Below are 24,343 nucleotides of genomic sequence, written 5' to 3' on the forward strand. Positions count from 1 at the left end.
CACCCAGTTGGCAAAATATACTCACGGTGGTGAGCACATTTGCCAACCTCATAAACATAACTATTTATGTTTATGAGGGAAATGAATATCTGCAGAAGTTAATTTAGTATGAATATCTTAATTCTCATAGAAAGGCTCATACGCTGGTTATACATAATTATTAATTGATTTAAGGAATTCACAATGCACAATAGAATATAAATTAAATTAAACTTGAATATATATTTCCAATATTTCAGCAACATCACATTGCCATTTTCAAAGGAACTTACAATTAAGACACGTGCATGCAGGCACTACATACAGTAAATGAGGATGAAGCAGGAAACTATCATTTCTCCTAAAAGTCCTGATGGTGTCCCCTAGTGGGCTATGTAGGTATTCTTGGCTGTTGGGCTGAAGGTCTTATGATGTATGTCTCCCAAATTTGGGGCAGTCTCATGCAACCAAATTTGTTGAGGTTTGGAATGTTTCTTAGGGACTGAGGCTAATTCCATGAAAAGTCTTTCAAACTTGAACTTGCTACGGTGTATTATTGTGGCTTTCTTCCACCGTATTCTGTGAAAGAAATGTGAAAAACGGATGTAGTAGTCCCCTGTGTTTTGTTTTTCTGATATTCACTGTCCTGCCTGTTTGGCCAAAGTAGGACAGCTTACAGCTGCAAGGGACCTGGTATATACCAGGTAATTCTAGGGGAAGTGGTTAGTCTTTAGTGGAGCAGAAAGGGATGCCAATTTTCTATATGGTCTGTAACAAGAGATTTTTTTTAGATTTTGGTAAATTTTTTCCGAGGTACCTCGGATGTAGGGAATAGTGATGGATTTAGAGTAATCCTGGTTGTGAATGGGGGGGGGGGAGGTACTGGTTTCAATATTTTTTGGATTTTTTGGGGGGTAGCCACTGGCTGAAAAAGTGTTAAGGATGTGAATTAGTTCAGTGGATAGGGCACTGTCATTTGAACAGATTAGTTTAGCCCTGTTGTAGAGTGTCTTAATAACTCCATATTATTGTGACGGGGGGGGGGGGGGAATTGTTGGTGAATGTATCTGCCTGTATGGGTGGATTTTCTATAAACAGAGAAAACCAAGGTTCCATTAGGCTGGTGGGCGACTAGTGTGTCTAGGAAAAGGAGCTGTTGTTTTTCCTCTTTCTCCCGGGTTGAACTTGATTCTGGGGGTGTTGGTTGCTTAAGTATGTGTTAAGAAGGAGAGGAGTGTGTCAGAGCCATGTGGCCAAATAGCGAACACATCATCAACGTAGCGAAACCATATGGTTGGTTTTTGTGGGGCAGAGTTTAAGGCTTTCTCTTCAAAGGTCTCCATAAAGAAGTTGGCCAAGAGTGGAGAGAGTGGTGAACCCATGGCTGTCCCCTCTATTTGTTTGTAGAATTTTCCCTGCCAAACGAAATAGTATGCCTGAGTTCATTGTGAACTGAAATAGGGCTGGGATATCGGGAGGAAATTTAGCTTGGATTAGGCCTAAGGTTTCCTTGAGTGGGACATTTGTGAATAAGGAGGAGATGTCAAAACTGACAATTATGTCAGTATGTTGGAGTGTAAGGTTTTCTATGCTGGCTTTGAAGTGGGCTGAGTTTTTTATGTGTGATGGTGTGTTGCCAGTATAGTGTGTGAGCACTATGGCCAAATGTTTAGCTAATTTGTATGTGTGTGTGTGGGGGGGGGAATCAATGCCATCCACTATGGGATGTAATGGCACATTTTCTTTATGTATTTTTGGGAGTCCATATATATATATATGGGGGGGGGGGAATAGAATTAAACAGTTTTAATTTGTCAGTAACTTCCACAGTTTTCTAATTTGTGAGTTAGTGGGATTGTATTCAATGGGGAGGTAAGTAGCACGATCTAATAATAGAGCATTAAGATTACCTCTTTAGTCCGTTTGGTTGAGTACTATGGTGGCGTTCCCCTTATCCGCTCTGGTGATTACTATTTCTTTGTTTTTCTAAATTCTTGCAGAGCTTTATATTCACTATTGGATATGTTGGTTTCTGGTGGTCTTGCTTTGGTGAGAACACAAGCTACATCCAGTCTAATATTGTTGGCGATGTGGTATGGAAGGTGGCAGATCCCGCTGTTCAATCTGGATCATTATATCCTCGACTGGTATTTTCCTGGGAGCAATGGTGAAGTTGTGGCCACATGATAGTGTGATGAGTGCTGCAGCCTTCAATGTAACTGAAGAAAGGTTGACTACAATGTTGGTTGGAAGTTTTGGTTCGGAGGTCGAGCTCTTCTTTAATTTCTCAAATTTCATGATATGTCGACGGCGTATTTTTTCAAATTCTTTATCTGCTGCAGTGCACGAAACGTCATATAAAATAGACCAAAGTTTGTGATTTAATGTATTGGAAAGCTCTTCTTTAAAGCGCTGAATGGCTTTGTTTGCGTCAGCTAGGAGAACTCTTGCTAGGAGAAGAAAGCTACAATAATACACCGTAGCAAGTTCAAGTTTGAAAGGACTTTTCATGGAATCAGCCTCAATCCTAAGAAACATGCCAAACCTCAACAAATTTGGTTGCATGAGACTGCCCCAAATTTGGGAGACATGCATCATGAGACCTTCAGCCCAATGGCCAAGAATACCTACATAACTCACTAGGGGACACCATCAGGACTTTTAGGAGAAATGCTAGCTTCCTGCTTGGTCTTCATTTACTGTATGTAGTGCCTGCGTGCATGTGTCTTTATTGTAAGTTCCTTTGAAAATGGCAACGTAACATTGCTGAAATATTGGAAATATATATTCAAGTTTAAGTTAATTTATATTCTATTGTATGTTATGAATTCCTTAAGTCAATTAATAATTAAGTATGAATATCTATATTTTCATCCTTTAAAAGTAAAGATGAATGATGTTGAGAATTCTAGGGACATCAACATTTATGTAAAAAAAAAAAATGCTGTATTGAAGGAGGTTAGAACATTGAATGATTATTATAATATTATTGGCATCTTCATGAAGTCATCACGAGAAGCCCAGAACATTATTCATACAATATCTATCATTGTATAAATAATGTTCTGGGCATCTCACCAACAAAGCACACTCCCAACAATGTCTAGCAATCTGTTCCAATTATTCACCCTCAATGAAAAATACAGTTTTTGTGCCCTTTACTAACCACACTCTTACAAAAGGGAGGGGGGGGGGGTGAGCGCTTGTTTTCTCACTTCCTGTCATATACTTAAAAAGTCGTGTGTGTCAATTCCATAAAACCACTTTTAATAATATGTTTAATGCACTGCCCTCTGTATCTCAGTACTCCTGCCTAATTTCTTTTGGCTTTAATTCTGCTAAAACACCTGTCCCCATCCTGTTCCCTCTGAAAATCACTTCTTACATTCCATCCTTATGATTATATTATCATCTGAAAACCTTAGTCTGACTAACTCCTATAACATTTTGGCCAAGCTGAACTAATTAATGCCAAAAACTCCTCTTTCTTTTCTGAATCTTTCTGGTATTAAAATATACATTAACTGCACCATCCATCGGCCCACAACCTCCCTCATACATTATATTGACTACTCCAGTAAATTTCAGAACCCGAGGAACTATATTCAGCATATTTTGATCATTCTATCACTCACTCACTCACCTCAATGATGCATGTGCATCTCCTTCCCCACCTCAATAGTTCTAGTTTCTCTGATTTTGCATTTCAGACTCATTAACACCTTTAATCTCTGCCCCTGGGAAACATGAGTTCATCATGCTCTCCTCTTATCATGGAATCCCCATACAAACCTTACCCTTCTTATTTTGCATGCCCATTCATACTCTGCTTTCTTTTCCCATACACTTCTTCCTTATTTCATTTGTCTACTACATGACTTTCTAGGTGTTTTTCCAACTGTTCTATCTCATGAATATGTAAGTTTCTATGATTTAACAGTTTTGTAGAAAGCTTCCAGTATTGAAATTATGTTTTTAGATAAAAATAACGAGTGTAATAAAATAAATAAATACAACCCCACAAGTTCATAAGTTGTCAGATGTACATCATCAGGAGTACTAGCAAAAGTTATATACAAAAAAAACTACACATATTAGATGTTATCAGAACTTCACAATTGGTACATACAAATAAGTAACCATAATAATAACAAAAATATTTTTTTTTAATTAAATTAATTGCTGTATACATGTGAAACAATGTTAATTGTTGCTGTCACATACTGTAGAATCATGAATATCATGTCCTAGGTCTGTGATAGTTATATTTTTAATGAAAGCAGACCAAACTTGGTGTAGGATTAAGCTTTGATTTTTGTTACATTATGTGGGGATTCCTAGCATTTCAGAGGCTTCCTTGAACTTTTTTGTAAAACAATTATGATCAATACAAGGCATTTTTGTTTGTTCCCAAACTACTTGATGACCTGTGTTAGTTGTAAAGGATGTCAAACCTGATTTATGCTGTCTTCTTTTTTCAATGTCTTTCACATGTTCAAATATGTGGATCTCTGCAGACCTTCCCATATGATCTGCATAGCAATGCCACAGGAGCAATGAATCTCATAAATGCCTGGTTTTTTTATTAGATGATGTGGGGGGGGGGGGGGGGTTGGTGGATTTTATGCAATTTTATGCAATGATAAAACATCAACTTTAATGTTGTACTCCAGGAACAATGCTGCTTTGTTTCAACATTCTTGATGTAAGGAATGCGCCTGCATTCTTAAAATCTTGTTTAAGTAAAGGAACTGTCAGAGGTGTAATAAGACTTCTGCTGATTGTCTTGAGTTCATAATTACCATTGAGGGTGAGGTTATGCCTCAAGTAGTGCAGTTCGTCATTCCTGTTAATCTCCAGTACGTTTAGAGAAAGGCTCTAAACGTACTGGAGATAGTGTATGGTCTATCTCGTAATGTTTTAATCATACCTATCTTTTGTAATGACAATGTGAAGTGGCATTTAAAAATCTTCCACTTGTGGTAGGTTTTCTGTATACTCAGAAGGTCAATCGTTTTTCTTCTTCATTTACTTTGACAAGGATATGAAGAAACAATTTTTTGCAATCTTCCAGTTCAAGAGTGAATTTTTCAACAGTGAAGTTCTGATAACATGTAATGTGTGTAATTAATTGTTTCTAGTTTTTTTTTTTGTGTATAACTTTTGCTCGTAACCCTGATGATGTAAGTATGATAACTGACAAAACTTGTAGGGTTATATTTGTTTATTTTATTAAACTTGTTATTTATCTAAAAACATGTGGCCTCAATACCAGAAGCTTTCTAATGTTCTATCTCATGTTTCATCTCCTCATTAATTCATTTCATCTCCTCATTCTCCTCATTTTTCATTGTTTTTTCCATAGATTGTTCACCTTTGCTTGCTTCTGCAGCTATACTTCCACCTACATATGAACTGATGTTCTCTCACCTTCTATCAATTCATTGTCACATATTTCTGGTACTTGCTTTCAAAACCCTTCTTACACATGTGCTCACCAGTCTTGCTGTCCTTCCACTAATCTTTCACCCTTCACAACAAATACAACTACATTCACTGTACATATACACTGCAATGAACAAAACCACATGTTAAGTTTTATCAGTCAGTGTTCTGCCATGCATCAGTGCCATAGCAAACAATATAGTACAATAATAACTAACAGCTTTTTCAAATAACTTCACAAGTAAACTCTTAAAAATAAACAAGCAAATACTCATAAAAATAGTAAGCCTCTAAGAATGAATACAAGATCAATTTTTTTCCAAATATGATTTATCTTATTGGGAGTTATGTTGCAAGAGTGCAACATAGCTCAGATCACTCAGATATTAAAAACTAACAAATAGAAAAGGAAGTTATTATCCTTCTTTATAAAACTTGCAAAAAACACATCTAGAATACAGTAAGCATAGATGGAGATGAAAAAGTGGCGAAGAGAATCAAAATGGTTATCTGCTAATTTCTGTGAAGTGCTCCCATGAGATTTGTAGGTTACAATGTTTCATTGATAAGTGGTAAAGAGGAGACATGATAGAAATATAAAGTGGTTTTATATGATACATACAGAAGAAATTTTTCCAAGGAGTCCATAAAATGCGAATATATGAATGAGTGTGGTTAGCAAGAGTAAGGATTTTTTTTTTTTTTTTTTTTTTTTGCTTGGAGAGTGTTTTATGAGTGAAATGGGTTACCAGAAGAAGTCACAGTGCTCTGTTTGTGAAGAAGAAGTTTAAAGATAGTTATGAGGAGCAATAAGTTATACTATATTATTATTTTAAGAACAACTTTACAATACTTTACAATAACTTTTTTTTTGAAATCTCTGGCTTTTAAATCGTAGCGTACCATCACTTCCTATAATTCGTGTATGTGTGTATTAGTTTATGAACTCATGAATTCTCTCATAATTTTTTTTTAAATATGAGAATCCTTACTTATGAAAGGCTCTAAACTATTATATTAATCCTATAGATGACTAAAGATCAAAAAATCTGGAAACCCTGTTTTAACTGCTAAACAGAAATTTTTCAAGCCACTTCAGGCCTCAATGTAGTCTCATACCAGATTACAAAAACTAAATTATAATTTTATTTAATCCTTTGCTCAAGTGTAAGCAAAGTTTGTGCATGAAGTATCTTCATGACTAGGCTAGTTGTATATAGAGACTGATGATTTTGCATCAATTGCCTTAATATTCCATAATGCAAAGCACACATCCTTTCAAAAAATGTGTCAAAAAAGAAAACTTCAGCTGCATTCTGTATAGAACAAATAAAACATTTCAGCCATTTGAGTACAGTTTTAGTGAAGATGGTAAGTCATCATCATCATCAAATTCTTGCCATGTACCCTCAAGGAGTGTACAGGATATAATAGTATTAATGAAAAATTTACATCATTACTAACTTCCTTTCTACAATTTCCTTCCTAATCAATCTGTTACCTAGCAAGACTCCAACATTATCAGATCTTACATTTCTATCTTCTAAGGCACTTTCTACCGTATCAATCCACTATATATTGGTCTTCCTCTGGGTATTTTTTTTCTGCTATCAACCTGGCAGAGAACACTTGTTTTGTTAATCCTTCCTTGCCCATTCTGTTTAAGTGACCATATCACCTGAGATTAGCTCTGATAATGCAATCCTGGATGACGATGACAATGTCAAGTTCTTAACTATTATCATCATTTTTAATATGATATTGTCATTGATGCCATCTGTTCATGTCCCTAATCTTTAATCAGGACTCTCATATCTGTGGTCTCTAGTCTTTCGTCAAGTGTTTTACTTCTGATCCAGCTCTCAGATCCATAAATCAAAATTGGTTGAACACTGACTTCTATACAGCTAATTTAGTGTTTTGACTAATTTCTCTCTTATTCCATATAAACTTATTAAACTGACTTCCTACCATACCACCTTTGTTGATTCTGTTGTCTATTTCCATATTTAATTGACTATCTTCACTAAAAATCGTGCCTAAGTAGCTGAAATGTTTTACTTATTCTATAGGTTCTCCATTCACAATACAGTTGATATTTTCAATGCTTCTGCTTATTTTCATTGTCTTTGTCTTGTTATTGCTGACCTTCATACCATACCTATTACAACAGTTATTCAATTTAATAAGAGAATCTTGCAGACTTGTAGCAGATTTATTTAGAAGTATAAATCTGCATAAACCAAAGAGCTAACATTAACATCTCCAATTTTGATATCAGGTTTAACACCACTTTCCTTCATAATGTGATCTATATAGAAAATGAGTAACAGAGGGGATAACGTGCATATTTGTGTGACACCAGATTTTACATTAAACCATCTTCTGGTACTTCCTTCAATTCTAACTGCTGACTTACAACTCAAATAAAGACTAAGTATCACTTGATATAATGTCTCAATGACACCACATAACTGTAATGTTTTGAATAGCTTTTTTCTTGGCACCTTGTCATATGCCTTTTCCAGATCTACAAAACTTAAATACAGATCCTTGTTATATTCCCATAATTTCTCAACTATTTGTCGTAAATTGAAAATCTAATCTGGACAGCCTCTATTTGGCCTGAATCCAGCTTGTTCTTCACCAAGCTTCTCTTGGTGAAGAACAATCCTTTACCATTTCTCAAGTATACTGGCATAAATCTTGCTAGGAATCACTTAGTAGAGAAATATCTCTGTAATTCACACATTTAGTTTTATTTCCCTTTTTATATATGGGTACTATGAGAGCTCTACTCCAATCATCTGGAATTCATCCCTCTGTCCAGTCCTCTGAACTATGCAGTGCAGCCATTGTAAGACTTTTATACCTCCATACTTTTACATGGAACATTTTGAGCAACTTGCCTTAGGTTCCTCCCCTCTAAAACCCAAAGTCTGGCTTAGATACGTTGATGATGTTTTTGTGATCTGGTCCCATGGCCGCCAGACATTAGACACATTCCTTAGCCACTAAACAAACAACACAAATGCATACAATTCACAATTGAAATTGAAAAACACAACATACTTCCGTTTCTGGATACACTTGTCACACGTCTTCCCTCTGGCAATCTTTCCTTCACTGTTTACCAGAAACCGACACGTACAGAACAATATATACACATAAACTCCTACCACGACCCAACACAAAAACTAGGTGTCATCAACACGCTAAAAAACAGGGCTCAGGCGATCTGTTCCAACGAACAGGCACTGAAAGATGAATTTAAAATTATCATTAATACTTTGCAAAAAAACGGATACAGCCAAAACACTATTAACAAAATTCTCTACAAAACCTCAATAAGAAACAAAGACAAACCAGACTACAGTAAAACTATAACCATTTCCTACATTAAAGGAACATCAGACAAAATAAACAGAGTACTACAAAAATACAACCTCAAAGCCACCTTCAAACCTCCTGCAAAATTAAAAAGCTTGCTCAACTCATCCAAAGACCCACTCCCTCCACTAGCCCACCCTGGAGTATACCGGATTTATTGTACTTGCAACACACCATATATAGGAGAAACAGGACGCACAATTCCTATCAGACAAAAAGAACATTAACGACACATTAAATATAATAATTATGGTGAAGCTGGCCTTTCTGATCATGCCCTGAATTCCTTACACAGAATTGACTGGAAAAGAACTAGCTGTCTACATCGCACTAAAACATGTTATGAACGGAAATTTAAGGAAGCATGTGAGATTATTATCAACCACCCCAATCTGAACAATAATGATGGTCTAAAAATCCTAAACATATGGAAAGTATATATTCAACCCATGGAATGTTCCTCACTAAGAACAACTATAAACAGGACTGTAGAAAATCCAGTATCTTAAAAGCAAAAATAAGAATTGTAATACTAAAAATAGACATCATTGTTTCTAAAAGAAAACCATCTGAAACAATGTTTATTCCTGTTGTTGAACTCTGAATGGTCTTGTTACTTCCTTTCAGCAAATCATTCAGATTTCAACAAGCACAACTCAGCAAACTGAATATTTAATAGTAGAAAGTACTTGCATTTAGTCAAAATCAAATAATATTGTGTCAAAAGTGTGAAATTATAAGATAATGAAATATAACACTTAGAATGTATCAGTTTATAGAATTGTAAAGAAGTATAACAGATTGGAATTATACTGTGTTATTTAGATTTTTTAAATGAATTATAAATCAAAATTTAGTATTATACAGTGCAGCTGAAATTAACTTGAATATTCCACTAAACAAAGTTTAAGAGTGGGTCCGAAGGTTTGGTGTTAGTGTAAGCACTTGAGGCTGCATAATACTAGGAACAGGTGTGCGTAATAACAGTTCCGTGATTCCAACCACAGAAAAAGTGCTGACATCATCGGAGATCGAGACTAGCATATCGCTGCAAAGGAGTTTCAGGAGGAAATAGGGGACGCTATGTGATGAATGATATAAGTGATTGCAGGAGAAGGAGGAGGAAAGGATTTTTTTCCAGGATTCGAGGTCATGAGGAGGTCCAATCGAGGTAGTGGTTTCCGGGCAGAACAATGGGCGAGGATGCGTGGCAGCGGGAAGTTTGAATCGGGCAGTCCATGAAACTACAGGCGGAATTCCGGCGTGACGCAGCTAACACTTTCATTATAAGCTGGTGCTATGTCGTAGATGTTCCCGTAAAGTCCTCAGATGATAAAGGTAGCCAATGAGCGGATAGAGGATAGCCACTTGGCAGGAATTTAACGCCGTGCATAATCCAAACAAGGAATCGAACCTCGGGTACTTCCACAACAGTATTAACCAGCAGACCCATTCCGTAATCGAGTGAAGGTAATGTAAACGTTTGTTATTTATATTTTGGGAGCCTGTGTGTATGAAGAAATTTAGATGCAAGAAGTATGAAATGTCAGGACAATATTAACTAGTGAACTCTTAAGTAATTGTTCCAGTAGGCTATAGCCAGATATCAAGATTGTTTAAAAGAGTTTAACAGAATTGTAGAGAGAGGAATTATGAGCCATAAACTAATGATAATTTAACTTAGTGTCCCCAGATTTATAGAGGGAATTGTTAGATGAGTGAATTGTGCTAATGAAGATTAAGTTTAGCAATTTACTAGATATCATATTTTGCATGCATTAGGCAGCCCTTGAAAGAATCAAGTTTCCTAACTTAGCTTTTATGTATAATTGTAATCTTAGCAAGAGTGAACTTATATATGTGTATAGTGTATTTAAAGTTGTAAAATAAACATGTATTTTTTTTACCTCAATCTGAGTCTTGCCTGACTAAGAGCGTCAACTCACCACTCTAAAATTACGAACCTGTCGCAAGAGGGTAAAGTTAAGTTGAGAGATTTTGCCACGACTGACTGAGGGAGTTAGAAAGTAGTTATATATTTGGGTTATTGGAAATTTCTCCCTGAATAGTGCATTTTATTATTATAGGGAATTGACTGGCGCAGTCATTAAAAAATATAAATGTATTTATGCCTAAAAGGGAGATAGGACCAAAAATCCAGGCCAGTACTTAGAGCAACTGCATAGAAAGTTTGATAGATACGATTTAAGTCAATTTGCATATATAACGACACAACACTCATTGTAAATAGAATTTAACTTGATATAATTTGAATTTTTTATTTATTTTTTTTCACTAGAGGTCATGTCAGTAGAATAACATGTGATCAAAGCATTGTTTCTTTAGCTTACAGTTAATAATGTAACTCAGCTTGTTTTGTATATTGATGTATGCTCCAGATGATGATCTTGATGTGACGATCGAAACGTCTGGATAATAAAAAAGTTTTTTTTTAACATGGTTGTAAATTCCATACATTTTTAAAATTAATTCTAAAATGAATGCTGATCACAGTGCAACACTAAAAGAAAGGATTAATCATATAGTGCTGTCATAATAGCTGAATACATCCTGATTGTACATATCGGGAAATTGATGACGATTGCTTTATGAATATAAATAAAATAGCATTAAGTATTTTTATTGTCAAAATTCAGGATAATATATGATCATGTTAATTATTCTTATAATCATCACATTTAATTAGGCTTCACTCCAGGTTCTTATAAACTTTATTTTTTCTGATTATCAAATAATAACAATTTGATAATTATTTGTTTTCCAAGTAGTAAAACAAATGCTGTAATTCATCTCTCTCTCTCTCTCTCTCTCTCTCTCTTTTTTTTTTTTTTTTAATTTTAGTAGAATAGCAAATGCTATGATAATTTTTGGATAAGCACACAAGTAGCATAATTGTTGCTTCTTTTTTTTTAGCATTTTTTAGTATCCATCTCAAGAGTCCCTGTAGTTCTGTAGGTATAAAAGTTCTTTGGTTGAAAAGGGCTGGGTTTGATTCCTGTCCATGACGTGAGGAACCTTTATCGGTCTCTTTCGATTAAAGATGAGTTAGCCAGTCTCATATGGAGGTAGAGGATTTTTCCCACTGGAAACTTGAGTTTTTCATCTCTCAGAACAGGCAAACTGGCCTCGTGAACACACACGGATTTACAGTTATGAACACTTACAACAATATGTGGAAGAGATATGGTCCTCACCACATGTTTTTATGCCCATAGTTAACCATGAGTCGCATCGTGGCAGTCAAGCTCCTAGGATAGGAGACTAGGATAGATGGGAATATCCATCTCACCTACAAATAGTACATAAGTACCATGGACAAGAATAGTTTTATTAATAAGAATAAATAATGCATACAGAAAAACAAAATCTGACTAGTGGAAAAATTAAAATAAAAACTTAACTGTACTTGTTTGGAATGTGAAATATTAAATTCTTAAAATTAATACAAAAGTTTACAATTAAAAGATTATTATTATTCTTTTAAGAATAAATAATGCATATGGAAAAACCAAATCTGAATAGTGGAAAAATTAAAATAAAAACTTAACTGTGCTTGTTTGGAATGCAAAATATTAAATTCTTAATATTAACACAAAAGTTTACAATTAAAAAGAATATGCACATGCAAAAGATATTAAGGTAGAAAAAAAAATAGCATTAAAAGAAGAAAGCTTCAACAACTTAATGAAATAAAAGTAAACAAAGGTTTACACTATAAAATGAAAAGTTTCTCAACATATTTTACAAACACAGATCCCAAACAATAGATATTGGTTATAATTATTAATTTGTGCATTTGATGCAATAATTTATAAACTTCTAAAGAGCTTCCATAGCTCAGTCGGTATAGATCCCTTTGGTTGGAAAGACCTGGGTTCAAATCCCATCCAAGACATGAGGAACCTTTATTCTGGTTTCTTTCAACTAAAGGTGAGTTAGCCAGTCTCATACAGAAGTGGAGGGTTTTTTCACAGAGAAACTCAGGTGTTTTGTCCCTCAGAACAGGCAAACCGGCCCATGAACACACGGATCTACAGCATAAAATACATACTTAATTCCTCATTAGGAGAGCTCCGGGAACCCCATATGAAATAAATAAATTTCTATAATCAAATAACAACAAACAATAATTTGTATTAAAAAACAGAAATTCTGATATCAGAAATCAGCATGACATGAATTCATTAATTTGTGTCAATTTTAAAAATTAATACTTGTGAAAATTTCACCTAATTCTGATTTATTGTTATTTATTATAAAATTTATGATTATTCTCATCATGCTGTATTGCACTTTTTTGAATACTATCACTGGTAAAAAAGGCAATGCACACACACACATAAATTAAGTTTTTTATTAATGAAATGTGCAAATCTGACAGATGAAACCAAGAGTAGTGGTATATTAGTAATGAAATTCACATATCCAATGCACAGCAGTGCCACTTTAGCATATACTTCATTTTTTCATACTAGAGGTCAGTGTTCCAGAGCCCTCTAGTATGAAAAAATTTCTGCTATCGGAAACATCAATTCCTAAGCTATTCAAATAATACATAAATCATATTAATTAATTTGTTATTTTCTACATTTACAAGGGTCATGATGGATTACACAAACACCAAAATAATAATTTAGTAATTATCTAATTATGCATAATTCAATAGAAATAGCATCATATATATGTCATATATAAAAATTCATATGTATGAAATAAAGAATTCATATATAGAAATTGCTGGCCTGGTTAGCCAAGTGAATAGCACACCTGCTCTCCAATCAACAGGGTTTGGGCTCAAATCCCACCTTGGGCATGGATGTTTGTAAAAGCTTTCTCTAGACTAGTATGACAGCTCTTTAAGTCTTAAGGTTTGTCTTGGTTAAAAAAAAAAATTCAGGTATAGAAATATATAAAATTTAACTACTTAAATTTTAAAGTAGCCATCAAGGTTTATTTAATGCATAGAATGAGGTATATTTTCGCATTTAAATATTTAATGTCTTGAAACTATAAAAATTCTAAGATTGCATTTTATATAGCAAATTGTGTGTGTGAAATATCTTTATTTTTTTTTTTTACTTTCTGAAACTAAACAGCTCTATCTCAAAATAATAAAGTAATACTAAATATGAGAATTCATTTTATAATCTTACCTAGATGGCGACGTATGGTCTGTTGCCAGTTTTAACACATTCAAATTGGCATCCTAAAACAATCATGATAAGCAAGAATAATATGAAATACACAAAACACTAAAAGCAAAACATTAAACAATATCATTATCTACATATCATTATACATTATGTAATAAATGATGTAGGGCATAATGAATGTGATATTTTATTAGGGGAACTGATAGTAGCATATGAGCAAAATATATCATAATCCTTTATATTTTCTTTATTTTTTATACATCCAGAACCTTAAGTTAATTGTATTACTATATTTTTCTACCCTTATATGGATGAGATTTCTCTATAATGGAAAATTATAACCTACAGGTGGCTGATGGAGAGATACTAAAGAATAGTACATGGGGAGAAATTGAATCCAGGAGGAAACAGAGATCAGTGGTGTATCACAAGACAACATACTTTGGCTGCTGCTATTTAATTTAAATATCAATGATGTAAGAAATTATTTCATATCCAAATTTTTGCTGAGCATCTAAAACTAGGAAGAGTAATAATCAAGGATGATACAGAGATACTGCAGAATGACAAATAAGCTAACAGTATGGGAAGGATTACAGCTACCAGTTTAACGTGGTAAAGTAAAAGGCCGTGCACTTTGGATGAAGAGATCATAAGTCATGTGCTACAGGAAATCGATAAGGGATTTGGAGGTTGTTATGGAGAGGGAATTGAACTTTAGAAGACATATTGTAAAAGTGGTCAAAATAGCTCATCAAGTTACATGGATGTTGAATTACTCTGTGACAAGGATGGGTTATTATGCTTCTTTAAGAGAATTTAATATGACCCCATTCAGATGACACAAATCTGGATTGCGTCATCCAGATTTTCGATATGACTGAGAGAATCCAGAGATGAGGAGATGAGTGAAGGACTAGATTTTCTACTTGGATGATGGTGAATGGGTGGTTACCAGAGGCAGTTGTGGGTGCTTTGTCAGTGAATAAGATCAAAGAGAGGTATGATAGGTATTGTAAGAATAATGGTGAGTATGGTTAGTACAAGCTTCCCTGAATGAGTTTTTGATTCCACGGAGATGCCAAAGAAATAATAACAACATTACATGTGTAGGGTTCTGTAGTTGCATTTTTTTCATGCTTTAATAATTAACAACCATTATAACCACAGAAAAATTTTTAATTTTTATTTCAATTGAATAATTTTGAAAACTCTCTGATCTGCTTCTGGATTAAGTAGGCAAAAATAAACTAAGATGTTATATCAATAAACAATCAAAATGTTTAGTGCATTAGAGCATTAAAAACACTTTCTAGTCTTCCAATAATCAGCATAAATGTCCACAATTTCAAATATATATGTTTTTGTTATCCTATCCTATTCCTTCAGCCATACAGCTGGTGGGGGTAGGTATGGTATATGCTACCATACTAGGGAGATGATTATGAGCAAGGTGGTTTCCTGTTGTCTTCCTTGCCGTAGTATATTTTATGACTGTAGCCATGTGTGTTTGCAGGACCAGTTTGCCAGTTTTGAAGGATGAAAAACCCAAGTCACCAGGAGAAAAAAAACCTCCACCTCCGTATGAGACTGGTTAACTCACCTTTACTCAAAAAGAGATCAGATAAAGTTTAATCCTTTATCCAAGTGTGAGCAAACAAAGTTTGCGCCTGAACGTATCTTCAGGACTGGGGTAAGGTGGTACAACACTGGACAACTCGTTGCAAAGGTGGAGCAAGCTAACATCACTCCTATCTCAGTATCTCCCATAATGCAAAACACATCTCCTTGCGGATATGTCTAATGTTATGCATTAAGGGAAGGGCCACTACCCAGACTAGTTTCGACCTTTATTGAGGTCTCTGCATAACATTAGACATATCTGCAAGGAGATGTGTTTTGCATTATAGGAGATACTGAGACAGGCGTGTTGGTAGCTTGCTCCACCTTTGCAACGAGTTGCCCTGGTGTTGTACCACCTTACCCCAGTCCTGAAGATACTTTCAGGCGCAAACTTTGTTTGCTCACACTTGGATAAAGGATTAAACTAATTTTATTATTTCAGCTATTTATGCACAGTTTTCAGTGAAAAGGGCAAGTTAAATCTGGAAAGAGACAACAGAATAAGCAAAGCTGGTATGATGGGTAGCCAGCTGAATAAATTTATATGGAATAAAAGAGAAATTAGCCAAAACACCAAACTAGCAGTAGTTATGGATCTGAGAGTTGGATTAGAAATAAAGCACCAGATCATAGATTAGAGACCATTTCAAAAAAATTAGGGGAGTAAACAGATGGCAACAATGGCAAAATCGTATTAAAACTGAAGATATTAGAAAGGAAAATATTAGAAAAGAACTTGACAGTGTTAGCATTCAAGAATGTGTAAGTAGAGTTAAGCTAAGGTGCTGTAGCCACTTAAATAGAATGGGTGAGGAAAGATTAATAAAACAGGCGTTTAATTGCAAGATGGCAGGAAAGAGACAAGAGTTAGACCAAGGTCTAGGTGGACTGATTCAGTCAGTAGTGCCTTAAAAGCACAAAATGTTAGATATGACAATATTGTAGTGCTGACAAGTAACAGACTAATTTGGAGGAAAATGGTGGATAGGAGATTGTTGTCATAGTCTGAACATCCCTTATTCTATAACATCCCTTATTACTATAACTATTCCATACGTTGGTACCATCTCCAAAAAACTAGCTCGCCTCCTAAAACCACACAATATTAGAGTGACCTTCAACCCAGTTGAAACTATCCTGAAATTTCTAAGATCACCAAAAGATTTCAATATTTTCTACAAACATGCAGGAGTTTATAACATCCCTTGTTCCTGTGGTCCAAGTTACATTGGTCAGATGTTTAGAAGCTTCGAAGTGAGACAAAAGGAACACATCAGCTATGTTAGAAACAACAGACCAGATATTTCTGGCCTTTCTTCCCACTTCTCTACAACCAACCACATTATTGAATGGAATAAAAGTCTTATGCCAGATATAGAGGAAAAGTACCATTCAAGAATCTTCAAAGAAGCTGCTACAGTCGCTCGTTCCACAAATAACCTCAACAGGAATCAGGGTTTAATCCTACCAGATATATGGAAGACTTTAATTAGATCAATAAACACACAAGAAACGAACTTCAGTGCAAACTACAAAATGCATCTCAACAAGTAAATCATGTATCCACGACACGTGCATTGTTTCATGTGCACTACTATTTTGTTATTGAAATAGAATTGTCAGTTAACGTATAGCTTGTAATTTTCGTTTCTTTTGCTTTCATGATTGTACCCTGAAGAAGCCGACAGCATAAGCCGGCAAAACTAGTTGGTAATTAAATTAGTTATTCACCTACACTTGACCAATATCTAAGTAATAGTTAATTTTCATTAATCTTTGTAGCCAAGAATTAACAATTTCTAATATCCCACACATTCTTTTGAAATGACTATAGTCTCAGCAATTTGATGCACTTTGACTTGCTGGTCATCCAATACCATATAGTGCACTTGATCAATGATTTCTGGTGCTGTTACACTTTTTTGGACGTCCTTCACATGGATCATCTTCAAGGCTGGTACACCCACGTTTAAACTCAGCAGCCCATTTCTTATTTGTTGAAAACGAAGAAGAGTACCTATAAACTTTTATGAACTGCAAATGAATTTCTTCTGCCGTTAAACCTTCTTTCACAAAGAATTTTATAACCGCACGATACTTAATTTTATCCATTTCAAGGGACAGTCAACACTTTTGCTTCAGGCAGCTGTATAAAACAAACTAATTGATAGAATAGCTTGCAATTTCACATGGATGCTTATGACAGATGTACCAACTTAGTAAAAAAAAAATCTTCCCGATAGTGTTGCAATCTATGGTCAAGGTCGAGAACTTTTCAGATCACCCTCGTATAAAAGTGAGCACTTGCGTGAAATTATGGTAACTATGCAAACATTCTTAATTGCTCGAGTAGTTCTTGGAATAGACAAAAATGAAAGGAGTGACAGCTTTTATGACCACCTGCATTGGATAACAGTCTGGTTTATAACCTACTCTTGTCCTCAAGAACCAATCCTTCACTATCAACCTCTCCAATGTCTAGCCTCTGGCCCTCCACCCTCACTTTACCCAAACACTGCTGCAGCTGTCATATCAGTTAAAAGCAAACCCTTCCATCCGAAACATGTCTACTAAAAAAGTGTCTCTCGGTTTGCAAACGTTTTCTTTGTCCTCTTCAACAGTATCAACATTGCAAAAGAATAAAGATGTTTACATATCGACACTGGAAAACAACATAACCAAAATAAATAAAAAAATCTAGAAAGTGCAAGCTTACAAATGTTCATGAAGCATTGCTTCAATGGTTCACTACACAAAGTACTGGATTCTCAACAGACAGTCTGATCTTGAAGGATCAGGCAGAAAAATCTGCTAAACAATTTGGAAACAACAATTTTGTACTGAAAAATGATTGGCTGGATTGATATATGCCATCAGTTATGCCAGTTTTTAAAAAACTAATTGAAATCATATTTATTATTAATTAGTATTGTTTTTAATTATGAAGAAATAATGTGATTTTAGTATTAAGTTTATAGTTTTAAAATTATAGACAAATAAATTGTGTTTAATATTAAGTGTATTGTAGTTTATACAAGCATATTCATACAAGTAATACCTTGGTATCTAATTATATTTTTTCTCTTTAATACTTGAATCCCTTTTATTTTATCAAGTTATTGAAAATTTAAAAAAAATAGGGGGCAGATTTAACTCATCACTAATATAGTGAATAATGGTTATAACAAAGAAATTTGGTCAGTCCTGTGGTGCTCATTATAAACAAGTTGACTGCACATCCAATTAATTAAAAACTATATATCAAAACTCAACGGCCAGTATAAAACTAGAACATCGGGGAAAAGAATTTGGTATTGGTAGAGAAGTAAGGCAAAAAGATCCTATATCATCCAAATTGTTTTGTGATACATTAAAAGTCTTTAAGAAAGTCTCACTGGAAAACTATAAAATTAGCATCAATAGAAAAAAATCTCAATCATTTACATTTTGCAAATGACATTGTTCTTTTTAGAAAAAATAAAATAAAGAAGCTCAGGAAATGCTGAATGACCTTGATAGACAAAGAAGGGGGAAAAAAGTTTAAAGATTAACTAAAACCAAACTGATGGCAAATTCACATTAAACCAAACTAAAAATTAACAGATTTCATACTGAAATTGAGGACTATATTTACCTTGGTTAATTAGTTGGCTTAAAGGAAAAACAAGATAAAGAAATAAAGTAGAAGAATCACACAAGGAAACAAAGCATTTTGGCTGTATAAAGATTATCTGGTAGGAGATTTATCTATATGCCTAAAAAGAAAACTCTTTAAATATATGCATTTCTAGTGTTTACCTTAATAGTAATACAGGATACAGCCAAGAAGTATCTTGGCCCAATAAGAAGACCAAAAGATCCATGGATAGCAGATTCAACATGGGAATTAATCAAAAGAAGGCAGTTAAAGAGACATAGAGACTGGAGAATATAAGAGATTACAGAGAAGTCAGAAGAGCCATCAAGCAGGACAAGGAAAAGTTCTATACTAATAAATGTGAAGAGATAGAGTTCCAGATGAGGAGGCTCAATTATAAAAGGATGTTTTATTTAGTTCGTGACTTAAAGCAAACTTTTCAGTCCAAATTGAATGTCATCAAAGACAGGAATGGAGCATTAGTAACAGAAGAAATGCAAATCAAAAAGAGATGGAAAGAATACTGTGAGGAACTGTACAGTAGAGTGGATAAAGAAAATATGGAGGGGTCCTCTCACCAGGAAAATTTTGATTTGGAACCTCCTTCAGTTAAGCAGCTTAACAGTAATAAGGCACCAGGTGCAGATGAAATCCCAGCAGAGTTAGTTAAGGCCACAGGGGATGGAGGTATAAGAGTGTTTCATAGATTGGTTACAAGGATATGGGAGACGGGATCATGGCCTAGAGACTGGAAGAAGTCTGTTTTCATACCACTACATAAGAAAGGAGATATGAAAGTGTGCAACAACTACAGAACTATTAGTTTAGTATCTCATATAAGCAAAATTTTATTGAAGATCATGCTAAATAGGATTGAGGCCAAAGTTGAGGCAGAGATGCCTGAGGAACAAGCAGGTTTTAGGAAAGGTAAGGGCACCAGAGATCAGATCCTTTGCCTTAGACAAATAATAGAAAAATATAAAGAATTTAGACTTCCTCTGGTAATGTGTTTCTTAAACTACTCTAAAGCTTCTGACTGTGTTCAGCATGTGAAACTGTGGGAAGTAATGAAACGAATCAACAAAAGAATTTTCCTCAACACACCATCTGGTTGATAGCTAACTTGTACAGGGAGAAAGCCACAGTAAAAACAAGTGTTGGATTGACTGATTGGCTTCAGGTTGGAAAAGGAGTAAGGCAAGGATGTTTACTTTCTCCTCACTTGTTTAGTATATATACGGAGGACATCATGTGTGAAGCATTGGATAAGCTCAAGACAGCAATTAGGATAGGAGGTAGATTGATCAGTAATCTGAGGTATGCTGATGATACAGTACTGCTTTGTAATGATATGGAAGAACTATGACAAATTCTTGACATAATTAACAAGATCAGTAATAACAGAGAACTTCAACTAAATCCTAGCAAGACAAAGATTATGGTTCTCAAAGGAAATACAAAAAGGGAAGCTCTGGAGAAACAAGTTTACCTTAATGGAAAAAGAATTGAAGTCAGCAAGTGTGAGTACCTGGGATCCATTATTAATGTGAAGAATTGCTGTTCAGAAGAAGATTAGGAATGGTAAAACAACAGTCAAAGATTTGTCTAAAATCTGGAAGGATGGATCTATCTCCATGGGAACAAAGTTGAAGATTTTGGATGCAGTTGTTTTTCCAACAGTGACTTATGGATGTGAGACTTGGAACCTAAAGAAGTCAGATAAGAAAAGGATACTTGCTTTTGAGATGTGGTACTACAGAAGGCTGTGGAGGATCATATACTGAAAGGTGTATAAATGAATGGGTGTTAGAAAAGATCAGTAGAACTTTAAGGATCCTTAAGGATATTGACAAAAGAAAGTTAAAATATTTTGGACACATTGAAAGGATGGAAAGAGGACTTCTCAAAACAGTAATAGAAAGTAAAGTTCCTGGAAAAAGAGGAAGGGGTAGACCATCAATGAGATCGATACATGGTGTGTGTGGAGCAACTAATCTTCAGAGTCGAAGTCTCCAGAAAAGCAAGCAACAGGACTACATGGCAAGGCCTGGTGTGGCACATCACTGAGCGTCGGAGTGACCATACAGCATCTGTGAATGTCCAGTGAATATATAGATAGTGTGTTTACCTATGGCCAGCCCATCTCCATTTACATAAAGCATGTAAATGGAGATGGGCTGGCCATATTAGAAGACTGCCAGACAAAAGGTTGACAAAATTAAACACCGGGTGGATACCAAAAGAAGGTTACCAGAGAAAAAGATAGAGGGATGACCTACAAAGGTTTGACATGAAATGGTGGACATTGGCTAAAGACAGGAAGAACTAGAAAGTTAAGGGAGAGGACCATATCCAGCCTCCCTCCAGATGGAAGGAGACTAAAGTAACATCTTCAAGCAAAGTGAAAAAAACACTCTTTTTGAGGAGGCAATATTTATAATATGTTCATACTAAGGTTAGAGTAAGAACAAGAAAAAAAATCCCATCCTGTCCAGAGATTTTGAGAACAGTCTTTGATTGTTCTCAAAAGTAAGACTGATAAAATGGTTTATTTTTGCAAGATACGAGATAGAGATTTTATAAGTGCTCATATATACAAAGTTAGCAGATATTGCTGAAGAACGGTTTGGAGATCACCAATTAGAGTTGCAGAAGCTGATATTCTGGAAGTTTTGTTGACTTGCATATGGCAAGGTTTGTCAAAAGAGAAACAGGAAAATAATGTCCTAAAATGAGAAAAACTGTCGATTTGGTTTGCAGCAGTCAAATAATGCTGGAGTTCCAGGCAGTCTCATAGAAAGTCTCATTCACAATCACATGTATGTGAACAGAAAGAAAACAGCCAATCCAGTTTCAGAAGTCAGACTATATGATGAGAGCCTACTTAACGTGCCTTTGTGCCAAACCTGATCAAATTGCTAGGGACAGAAGACGGCAACCATTTCTGAAACCCCAAACTTTACCATGGTGTATGTCCAAATTCTCAACCCCTGTTTACTGAGAGCAGCAGGGTCCACAGTGGTGATCATTTATTAGTTCAGTGGGTTCCAGATAGTGCAGAAATTGAATGCTAATGGTTTCCTCCATTACTTTTGAAAGAACTGAGGTAAGAGAAACCAGATAGTAACTTGTTGAGAGTTTATTTTTCACTTGGTTAGACTATAATAAGTTTAGTTTAATCTTTTATCCAAGTGTAAGCAAACAAAGTTTGCACCTGAAAGTATCTTCAGGACTGAGCTAAGGTGGTGCAACATCAAGGCAACTCGTGGCAAAGGTGGAGGAAGCTATCATCACTCCTATCTCAGTATCTCCCATAATGCAAAGCACATCTCCTTGTGGATATGTGTAATGCTATGCATTAAGGCAAGGGCCACTACCCATACCGATTTCGACCTTTATTGAGGTCTCGTCAGTGGGAGCCAGGCCCAGTGGTGGAGACACCAAGGCAGAAGCAATGAGAGTTTATCCCCACCTATAGGAGTTGCCAAAAGGTGTACAACCTTATTATTAAATTACTCCGGATTCAGAGAAAGATGTTGAGAGTTTATTTTTCACTTGGTTAGACTATAATAAGTTTAGTTTAAACCTTTATCCAAGTGTGAGCAAACAAAGTTTGCCCCTGAAAGTATCTTCAGGACTGAGCTAAGGTAGTGCAACACCAAGGCAACTCGTGGCAAAGGTGGAGGAAGCTATCATCACTCCTATCTCAGTATCTCCCATAATGCAAAGCACATATCCTTGCAGATATGTGTAATGCTATGCATTAAGGCAAGGGCCACTACCCATACTGGTTTCGACCTTTACTGAGGTCTCGTCAGTGGGAGCCAGGCCCAGTAGTGGAGACACCAAGGCAGAAGCAATGAGAGGTCATTGCACCATCTTAGCTCAGTCCTGAAGATACTTTCAGGTGCAAACTTTGTTTGCTTACACTTGGATAAAGGATTAAACTAAACTTATTATAGTCTAACCAAGTGAAAAATAAACTCTCAACATCTTTCTCGGAATCTGGAGTAATTTAATAATAAGGTCGTACACCTTTTGGCAACTCCTATAGGTGGAGATGACCTCTCATTGCTTCTGCCTTGGTGTCTCCACTACTGGGCTTGGCTCCCACTGGTGAGACCTCAATAAAGGTCGAAACCGGTATGGGTAGTGGCCCTTCCCTTAATGCATAGCATTACACATTACACATAGCAATACACATATCCACAAGGAGATGTGCTTTGCATTATGGGAGATACTGAGAGAGGAGTGATGATATCTTCCTCCACCTTTGCCACGAGTTGCACCACCTTAGCTCAGTCCTGAAGATACTTTCAAGTGCAAACTTTGTTTGCTCACAATTGGATAAAGGATTAAACTAGACTTATTACGGATAGTAACTTGATGGTAAAGGTTTGTCATTCTTCATAGCAATGAGCTGAATATTAGCTAATTTCCAAGCTGCTGGATAGAGGATAGGTACCAGAAGAATCGGAAAATAAAAAGGTAACATAGAATACAAGTCATCTCTGGAGTACAGACCTTCAGAACAATCAGAAAAATGCTAATAGGACTAGAAGATTTTTCTTGTGAACAAGATTTATCTAATCTATTTCTGTTAAAATAACAAAGGGGGTCATTGAATGCTGGGTATGGAAAAACAAACCACATTCCCCAAGATCATGAATGCAAAAACTGGGGAAAGTAAGAAGCTAGGATATTGCATAGTAAGGATGGATGGACAAAAGTTTTGACCAACAGCTTGGGAAGAAGACTAGAAGTCATAATCATTTCTTCTCTTCTGCATACTTCTTGGAGAATGAAGGCTTAGATAAGGAAAGAATTTAAAGTAGAATGGAGAAGAATGTACTCATACCAATAAGAAATGCTTCAGCAATGCATTCAGTGCAACTGTTTCAATTCAGATGATTGCAAATAATATTCCAAACAAAAAATCACAAAGATCATCCCATTTGGCATTCTTAAAATACCAGATAACATGTGTTGCTATATGAGTGAAGAAATGAATGCTAGATTATGGTTGTAACTGCATAGAAGACAAACAGCATCCATGATATTCTCAGCAGGCTCATTAGTGAGAAAGAGATCTTGG

At 35.3% G+C, this 24,343-nt stretch overlaps 1 protein-coding gene across 1 annotated transcript in view; it reads right to left on the reverse strand.

The window, feature by feature from the left end:
* The window catches only part of LOC150108611 (tetratricopeptide repeat protein 37), a 485,241-nt gene that overhangs the window by 289,555 nt on the left and 171,343 nt on the right, over nucleotides 1-24,343 (reverse strand). The window contains exon 16 of the mRNA XM_090416072.1: nucleotides 13,989-14,041. Coding sequence (XP_090272198.1) covers nucleotides 13,989-14,041 — 53 coding nt within the window. The remainder of the gene's footprint in view (nucleotides 1-13,988; nucleotides 14,042-24,343) is intronic.

Source organism: Typopeltis vanoorti, chromosome 3, assembly GCF_054136105.1.
Source record: "Typopeltis vanoorti isolate ZY-2024b chromosome 3, IOZ_Tvanoo_1.0, whole genome shotgun sequence".
Classification (NCBI taxonomy): Eukaryota; Metazoa; Arthropoda; class Arachnida; order Uropygi; family Thelyphonidae; genus Typopeltis; species Typopeltis vanoorti.